Below are 9,484 nucleotides of genomic sequence, written 5' to 3'. Positions count from 1 at the left end.
AACCACAGGGTGGACTGGTGGGCGGAGTCATACAACCACAGGGTGGACTGGTGGGCCGCCTATGTTTCTCCTGCTCAGCCCAGACGTCAGGCAACGTGAAAAATCACTCGTTCAGACCCTCTCAAAGTTTTTCTGAATATAAAACCTTCACGAATAAAAAGCTCATAAACCAGAGTAGAAACGGAGCCCGTTGTCAGCAGGGTTACAGACGCCTCTTTATAATGGAGGTCTGTGGGGAAAATGACTTTTTGGATTTATTAATGGCAGTACCGTGAGTGACCACTGGGAGAAACTGACAGTGAGGGCGCCACATCAGATCTCTGAATACATCCATGACACGCTTCTGTTGTTCAACACGGTGATGATGTCAGGCTGGCATCAAACAGGATGAAGAACCTTCAGCTTCGTTTAAAGCTAACGCCGGTTTTGCTTTCAGCAGCGTCACTGTTGAAGAAAAGTTTTCAGGCTCAACTTGTTTGTTTTCTAACTTTTGTTGTGTGTTTTCAGGTTTGACACCATCATCGTCATCTCCGCTCTCATCGCCACCATCATCAACTCAGCCATGTCGTCATGTGAGTGTGTTTCCTTTGAATTAAAGACGGGTCAGCTTTAGTGTGTTGCTCTCAGTGCTGAGACCACTGCTCATTATTGATTCTAATAATCAGCCAATAATTAATCAGATGAATCCACCGTCCATGTGTCAGATTCTCTCTTTTAAATCCCAGTGAACTGAGTGTCTTTGTCACCTTGTGGACTCCAGGATCAACTGATAACAGCATGAATAAAAACCCACAGTAACTTTTACAGTTTACAGGCAGACGTCAGGGTGTTCAGCACCAGTCACAGGACGTCTAACCAACACGATTCAAACACTGTGACAGTTGTTCGCTCCAACATGTTCACAGTCCAGAAACAAACAGACATCCCACTGGCTGATTTTAAACTTTAGACTTCATATCTGACGTCTCTGATGCTTCTGCTTTTCCTTCTCTCTGCTGTACCCTGATGTCAGTGACATTACCTGATTAAATAAAGCTTCATGTATATTTACAGCTCCACTGTGCAGGGTTTATTGGCAGATATGGAACATAATAGAATCAGTGTGTTTTCTGTCGTGTGTAATCAGCTGAAAATAAGAATCGTTGTTTTTTACCTTAGAATGAGACTTTTATATCTACATAGTGAGCAGGACCTCATTTAAAGACTTTAAGGAGAATCCACACTGAATGTTTGTGTACGTACAAATGAGAAAATGCACATATGCCAAAAAATATTCAGATTTATGAAACCATGCATACGCCTGCCAGAACATAGTTTCCTTTAATAAATCCCAAATAAACCTCCGGCCTCATATCCCGCCCTCTACACGCCCACATTCAGCCATCAGTGGTCAGTGCAAAGCTCCTGGTTAATGCTGATGCACAGACATGAGCCGGCTGATCAGTGGTTCTTTACGGTGAATCATAGAGAGGAAAACCAAGAAAATGAATATTCCTGACGCAGAAGTCGAGGTGCTGGAGGTCAGAAAGCACAGAGCCTGTTGTGTGGTGGGCAGCAGGGTCACTAACTAAAGAAAAGGCAGCGAGTGGAAACATGTCGCTGCTGTTCATCAAACAGGAGAGTACCTGACATCAAACATCTTTGCTAATTTACACAGTCCATATGTGCAGGTGCTGAAGATGTGCCGGGTGAGAAGCGGAGTGCCGCAGTGTCTCCTCACAACAGTCTCGTGTTTCCTGCTGCGGCCATTTTACACACAAAAACTAAAAATGATACCTGGTGGTATGTGCACAGTGTCAGAGAGATTATTGAAAACTGTTGACACTGTGTACTGCCACTATTGTGTATGTATGTATGTATGTACACATATATATATTTATATTGTGCTACATTGCACTTTTTAAATTGATTGTTTTATTTTATGTTGCTATTTATGTTCTCAGGTGTCTCTTGAAAATGAGATCTCCATCTCAACGGGTCTTACCTGATTAAAAAGGTTTATATATTATTTAACTGCTGTTTGATGTTATCTTGGATTCCTACGACAGACGACGTTAACATCATCACTTAGCCTGGTTAACGTGGTCGAGGTGAAAATGACTCAGTATATTCACGCTAGAAACCAAGATGGTGATGGCTGATGTGCCAAACTCGAGGCTTCAAAACTGTCCACACACGGATGGGTGATGTCAGGGTAGCTACATCCACCTTCTTTATGTAGTCTGTGTGAGACATGAGCGTGTGCAGGCTGTGGGGACAGACACAATAAAGACCATCTGTCTTTCTGAATAACTGTCCCCGTCCTGTTGCAGCGGGGAATTACACCAGCCGTCAGATCCTGGACATCGTCTTCATCCTGCGAGTCCTCCGACTGATCCGGGTGGTGGACAGCATCAAAAGGTTTGAGATTTAGCTGCACTCTGACTGACTGAGACATGGTGGTCCTTCTCTATCAGGTAACCATGGGAATGATTGGACGCCTGAGATGAGACAGAGGACATTTTTTGACACTGGCCTCCTTTAGGCAGCAGGACACCTCGTTACGTACCATCACTCTCCCATCTGTCTTGATAGCACAGTATTTCTGGGTAGTTTTGTTTAATGTCTGAATGTGTTGCTTCACTCACGATGAGCACTTTACTCCCTGTCAGGTTTCGTGCAATCATCAACACCCTGATCAGGATCGGACCGGCCATCCTCACATTCGGACAGCTGATCATTGTAAGTTGCTGGTAGCAGGTTGAAATGTGTTGAAATGTGTACTGCCTGTGCAGCGGGCCGGAGGGTGGCAGGTGACGTCATGCAAACCCAGTCTGACATGATGACAACGGCTGCTAAAAAACGATCTCATATTACAGTTAAACCAGGCGCTAAAATATGTTTCTGAAAACATCTGAGGAGAAAAACAGGCAACTCAGTAACACAGTCTTGGTTTATATTTGATCAGTGCTGCTTAGTTTTACTGTTTGATCTTCATTTTCACTGTGCCGGAAACAGTATGCCGTCCACTTCCTGTTCACAAACTCTCACTATTACAGCTGAACGGAGCACTGACATATGTTTCTGAAAACATTTTAGATGAGAAGTAGGCAGCGCAGTGACGTAATCTTTTTTTATACTCGATCAGCAGTGCTTCTTTAAGGTTTGGTCAGAGTTTGATCTGAGTTTGAGAGAGAGTGGGGCGGGTTTGCCCTTGATCCACCTCTGTACTCGTTCCGTCTGCAGTGGCAGCATGGGTGGCAAGCAATGTGAAAATGCAGAAATCCAGCCTGTAGTTTGAGCAACAATCTGACAGCCAGTGAAACGCTGCTAGATCGAGCGACGTTTTGCTGCGAGGGACGTAGGGAGATCCAGGCACTGGTTTATCAAAATTCATTTACACTTACTGCCCACATTACGATGATACCAAACTGGTTGAAAATCCGTGAAGTTCCCTTTAAAATGTTGACCTGCTGATGGCGCGAGATGGAAAGTCAGAGCATCACCAAAGTTATGACAGTTCATGTTGAGGGGAAGACGAAGGATGAACCACAGTTCATCACAATCCATCCAACAGTTGCTGAGATGTTTCAATCTGAACCAAAGTGGCGGCCTGACAAACTTCTGTAGAGCCTCGTTGCTAACGTGGCTAAAAGCTTGAATTAACATCCTGCCAGGAAACCTGGCTCTGACCAGATCGCCCTTCTCTTCCTCAGGTGGTGTACTACATCTTTGCCATGGTGGGGATGGAGGTGTTCAAAGACAAGGTGAAGTTTTATGAGGACTCCAGCGACCCGGCGAAGGCGTACTGTGGAAACATTAAGCTGAAAGATTCGGCCTTCGCACAACTCAACTACTGCAAGAACAACTTCAACAACGTGGTGTCGTCCTTCATCCTGCTGGTGGAGCTCACCGTCGTCAACCAGTGGCACGATATCCTTCACCTGAACCTGAACGCCTCACCGTAGTGTCTTACTGGTGACGGCGCTGCCATGTTCACAGGGTTTGATGGTGATTTCTCAAGCTCTGATGGAGGCTGGTCTGTGTTGTGACGGCTCATAATTCCGAAGACAAATGATCCAAAAAATGTCTCCTTGGCCTGAAAAGCCATTATCATGAAATATGCTATGCACTCTCCCAGACAGAAGCACATGGGTTATTATTCTGCACTGTGATGTCACTGGACATTTCTACCATGACGAAGGCATGTCCCGTCCACTCTTCCTCTGATTGGCTGATACTGGTTGCCTTCGTTGGTTTGGTTGGTTAGGTTTAGGCATGAAGAGTGACGTTAGTGAATATTTGGGTTAGAATAACAGGGTGAAGGCCTCTGCACACTGAGTCCATTTTGTTTTTGGGTTGCGTTTTTTTAAAAACTAAAAAAATAAAATTGTGGTGCGTTTGTTGTTCTGTTTGTTACGACAATTCTCAATACGAGACAAAATGAAAAGTAACATTTCCACTCCTGCTTCTCTTATCTTTCTGGCTGTTGGCACTCTGTCCCGTGTCTTGCGTTTGGTACGTGGCTAAAGGGGCGGAGCTGCGGTCCACATCCTCCTCATCGTCATCATCATCCATCTGAACATCACTATCTGACCTGTTCAGTAGTTATCTGAGTCGATATCTCGTGAAGGCTGCGAGAGTGTTGCCTCAAGTTTGGCAAAAACGTGCACTTGAACTAAATGATGAACTAATTAGATTTTGATGGTCATAGGTCAAGGTCACTGTGACTTTGAATCTGTGTCATTCTCATGAATGTGATATCTTAAAAATGCGTTGAGGTTATTTCCTCAAATTTGGCACAAACGACCACTTCGACTCAAGAATGAACTGACTAGAGTTTGGTTGTCAAAGTCAAAGGTCAAGCTCACTGTGACCTCAGGAAACATGTTTCTGGCCAAAACTCACGCAGAAAATTTCACACAAATGTCAAACAGGATAAAATGATGACGTTTTATATTCAAGAGTTCAGAGTGTTCATCACTTTAAAGGTGGAGCTCATTTTAGTAACTTTATATACTGCTGGGTAGATTAATCTTTATTATTGATTATATTTGTGTTATTAATCTGAATGTGTAAAGGAAGTAAAGCTGGCAGATAAAGGACGTACAGCACAAGAATAGCGTTTCAGAAGATCTCTCAGATATCCTGATGACGATTAATAATCATCTCTTTGGATCTTTAAGTCTGTGATTCCTTGACTCGACATCACTGCTCAGCACCGGCTTCGCCACCGTCACCCACATGTCAGCCAGGATCTTCTTCGTCCTCTTCCACATCATTGTGGTCATCATCATCATCAAGTAAGTCTAAGAAGGAGGAGGAGGGACATGAGAACTGGTGTATGTAGTTATTGTAGTCTGTGGATCAGTCCCCTACTCCTCATCTTCATCACTTAGCAAAATGTGAACACGTGGACATGAAAGACATATTTTACCTTTTGGCGTTACACTTCCTGAATAAACATCCATAAATCCACTTGAAATCACAGAGAATAAGAGTCAGCAGAAGTTCCCTGAGAATCCTCAGCTTTGGAAGTTTCTGCACAGTCGTGGGTACACGAGTGCAAACGAGCTGCACCCTGTGAATCCTGCCAATTTACCAAAATGTGAAATGTGAACTTCCTGTGTTGTGTTTCAGCATCTTTGTGGCGTTCGTCCTGGAGGCGTTCTTCGTGGAGTACTCGGTGGAGAAGAGCGACCTGCAGACGTCTCTGGAGAGGAAGATCGAGGAGCTGGAGTTGGCTGTGGCTCAGTACGTTACCATGACAGAAGCTTACCAACAGAATGTGAAGTCTCAGATTTCAGAGCGTCTGTGAATGCATCACTTTTGAAAGCAGTCTCTGCTCACAGCTGCATCATCACACTGATGAAGTAACGTCCTAAACGTTGACTGTGAGAGGCATTTAAGTGTTTTAGGAAATCTAAACGCTGATGGAAGATTTGCAAACAGGATGAACCGGGTCAAACATAACAAATCACCGGTTTGGTCCTTTAAAGGGCCTCAACATGTTTATTGTTTATGGAGCTCAGTTAAACATCGTCCTTTTGTTTTGTCCACCAGGGAGAAGTTGGAGGATAACTTGGTGAACGCCATGGAAACCATTGACAGCGACCAGGGAACCGGCCAATCAGCGAACAACAGACCCAACCTGATGTTTAAAATTGCTTCAAAAAGTAAGAAAGAGTCGAACCTGCAGGCAGCAGTTAACACTGAGTACACGTGGAGAAAAGACAAGATGGTTTTAAAAGACAAGACAATGAGGAGTGTTTGTAACAAGTAGATGCTTTTATTTTGAAAGGACAGATTCATTTGGATCTGCAGATTAAAGAACCAGAGTGACACAAACATTTTACAACTCCTGTCTTAGATGAAAGACATTTAAAGGATAACTAGAATTACCGTCCCGCGGTTGTATAGAAGGTCAGGCAGGTTGGTTTCTGTTGTAGTTTAAGATAAAATTATTTATCGTTAGTGAGAAAAAAAACAAGGCTAACGTTTGTTTATATTTCCTCTGTAAGGCTAACGTGCCGTCCTGCAGTAACTAACGTAACTTTCTACAGTAAAGAGAGACGAACGTTAGTTCAGCACCACAGTCTGTATTCAGTAAGAAATACAAATGACTTTACTGCTCCTCATCAGGGGACACACGGCCAGCAGTGCAGGAGCAGTGCTGACTCATCTCGTTGTCCACGGTCTCTTCCTTTCACTTTTTCATGGAGACCAGAGGCCTCATTCATTCGTTCATTTCTGTATCCACTTATCCTGTTAGGGGTCACGGGGGGTGGAGCCTATCCCAGCTGACACTGGGTGAGAGGCAGGGTTCACCCTGGACAGGTCACCAGACTATCACAGGGCTGACACATAGAGACAGACAACCATTCACACTCACATTCACACCTACGGACAATTTAGAGTCACCAATTAACCTGCATGTCTTTGGACTGAAACCATTTTGTTCTCAAGTTGTACGCACATACATCCGTCCCATTCTTGTGAACGTGATGTCTCAAGTACATCCTGAGGTAATTTCTTTAAATTTGGCACAAATGTTCATTTGGACTCAAGAATGAACTGATTAGATTTTGGTGGTCATAGGTCAAAGGTCACTCTGACCTTGTCTGTCTCATTCTTGTGATATTTTAAGAACGATTTGAGGGAATTTCTTTAAATTTGGCACAAATGTCCACTTAGACGCCATAATGAGCTCATTACATGTTGGGTGGTCAAAGATCAAAGATCACCGTCACCTCACAAACATGTTTGTGTCCATAACGAAGAATTCATTCACTAATTCTGACCAAACTTGACACAAATGTCTAACAGGATAAAATAATGAAGGTCAAAAGGTCAAAGGTCAGCTTGACTGTGACATCATCATGTTTTAACGTCATATCTCAGGAACAGAAGGGGAGACATTTGGTCAGATACTGAATTGGTGACTCTAATCTTGAACCTGTGCTGATTGTATAGATCTGTGTGAGAAGCATCCATGTTTTCGGCACTTTGGGTTCAAAGAGACGTACAATCACGAGGTGGTAAATCTAGTTCTCTTTGTTAAGATTGTCCAACCTGGCAACAGTAACTAAGGGGGGTGGGACTTAGGATCGGTCAACTGTGAATCGCTGCATCAGTGAAAGGTCCTTGAGCATACAGTCAGATATGTGCACACAAGGTATGAGGCTGATCGGTCCAGTAGTTTGGGAGATTAGCTGCTGACAGACACAACAAAACGTATGATGCCCTGCAGGATTACACCTGGCAGAGATGACAGTAATATATATAAATATGATCATTTTCTGTCATGTGTGGCGCCCCCTGTTGCTTGTAGTTGCTAGCTTAAATGTCTTCTGGGATTTCTAAGTCTGTGTTTGAATAGAAACTAACCTGAAAATGTGCTCTGCTCCTGATCCTTCGATCACAGTATTGATTATCAGCATTGGTGATGTTTTCCGGTGATTGTCTCCTGTCAGGATATCGGACGGTGGACGCTCTGCTGCAGCGGATGTTCGAGGCCGATCTCGACCCCGAGGACTTTGCTGAGAACGACGACGAGACCAACGGGAACTTTGAGAACCCGGCGTTTGGCTCTGTGTAGACATTAATGTACAAATCCATATGAAGGGAACCAGCTTCTATCATTCCTCTACAGTTTTATACTCATCTCACATGTTTAAATCTGATGTTTATCCAGTGTTATATTTTTATATTTCGGTCCTGTAGCTGTGTGTAGAAACACATAAAGAATATTGACACCGTTTGTGTTTTATTTATTTCTGACCTCTTTTTGACAAAAACAAGTAAAGATGTTTGTGTTTACAGAACAGGAGTTTCACAGTGAACACAGGCAGCAGAACAACATTAGGAAACATTATGATATATTTCAGCATAAAAAATAAACTTCTGCTGACGCTTTTAGGTGACTACAACAACATGTCGGCTGGCACATGAACACACACAGTGACTCAAATAATAGTGAAAGTGATAAAAATAGGACAAGAATAACCCGATGACATCACACACGTCGTGAAAGATGACCGGGGATAATTGGTGAGTACCAGCGTGTAGTGTGTCATGTCTGTCAGCCAAGTCACGGCACGATTTTATGATTTTTTAATGCAAGTGCTGAGTCTGACCTGTCTGTCAGCGAGTCCTACTCCACCTATTGAGTCGTGGGTATTTTACTGAAGGATCCTGTGGAATGTTTTAGACTCCACGTAGACAACGGCAGCATTTCTCCGACCACGTAGCGAGCCACAAGCTCCGTGGCTTCTTTCAGACTGATAGGTTTAACGTTATCTCTGTTATTAGAACCAAAAGACAGCCGTTGCTGTTTCGGAGCTGAAGGACCAGCGTTCTAAAAGTAACGGAAGTAACTGATGTCTTGTAGAAAATGTACTTAAGTATTTGATTACTCAAACAGCAAACTAACGTGTTAGGTCACTCGTTACTGCAAAAAGTAATCAAAGTACTCTAAGGATCAGAGTTGGATGTCATATCCAACTCTGATCCCTGATCTGATCTGATCTGATCCTGAACCACCTCAACTGGCCCCTTTCGTTGTGAAGGAGCAGCGGCTCTACTCCGAGCTCCCTCCACATGTCTGAGACTTAATACAGACAGCTTTCATTTCAGTTGGTCTTTAACAGTCTGCCGTTGGCCCCACTAGCACCATGCGCTTGTGTAAACCGTGACTGTAAATGGTAACAGCGGTGAATGAGGGACGGCGGACAGAGCGGATTGACATGTGGCTTTCTACATGCTGAGCAGGTGTATTGATTAAGTATTGGCTCTTACTCACAGCACTCACTCCTCAGTTGCTCTTCCTGAGCTTTCTACCATTGTCCTTAGGACCTTCACAGCTGATCAGGAAAAACTCCCCAAAAATCCCTTTTAACAGGGAAAAACAGAGGGTCGTATGCTGTAAAGCCCTGTGAGGCAAACTGTGATTTGTGCTGTTGGGCTTTATANTTCCTGAGCTTTCTACCATTGTCCTTAGGACCTT

The 9,484-nt window shown here is 43.7% G+C and overlaps 1 protein-coding gene across 1 annotated transcript in view; it reads left to right on the top strand.

Annotated features, from left to right (window-relative positions):
- tpcn3 (two pore segment channel 3) overlaps window positions 1-8,237 on the top strand; it is a 33,158-nt gene extending 24,921 nt beyond the window's left edge. Inside the window, exons 11-18 of the mRNA XM_050044856.1 lie at window positions 508-572; window positions 2,313-2,400; window positions 2,652-2,721; window positions 3,696-3,912; window positions 5,192-5,282; window positions 5,620-5,733; window positions 6,043-6,155; window positions 7,953-8,237. Of these exons, the coding sequence (XP_049900813.1) occupies window positions 508-572; window positions 2,313-2,400; window positions 2,652-2,721; window positions 3,696-3,912; window positions 5,192-5,282; window positions 5,620-5,733; window positions 6,043-6,155; window positions 7,953-8,077 (883 nt within the window). The 3' untranslated portion in view covers window positions 8,078-8,237. The remainder of the gene's footprint in view (window positions 1-507; window positions 573-2,312; window positions 2,401-2,651; window positions 2,722-3,695; window positions 3,913-5,191; window positions 5,283-5,619; window positions 5,734-6,042; window positions 6,156-7,952) is intronic.
- Window positions 8,238-9,484: the final 1,247 nt, after the last annotated feature.

This window comes from Epinephelus moara, chromosome 5, assembly GCF_006386435.1.
Source record: "Epinephelus moara isolate mb chromosome 5, YSFRI_EMoa_1.0, whole genome shotgun sequence".
In the NCBI taxonomy this organism is placed as follows: domain Eukaryota; kingdom Metazoa; phylum Chordata; class Actinopteri; order Perciformes; family Serranidae; genus Epinephelus; species Epinephelus moara.
The sequence above is the reverse complement of the archived record's forward strand: the minus strand, read 5'-3'. Positions and strand labels throughout refer to the sequence as shown.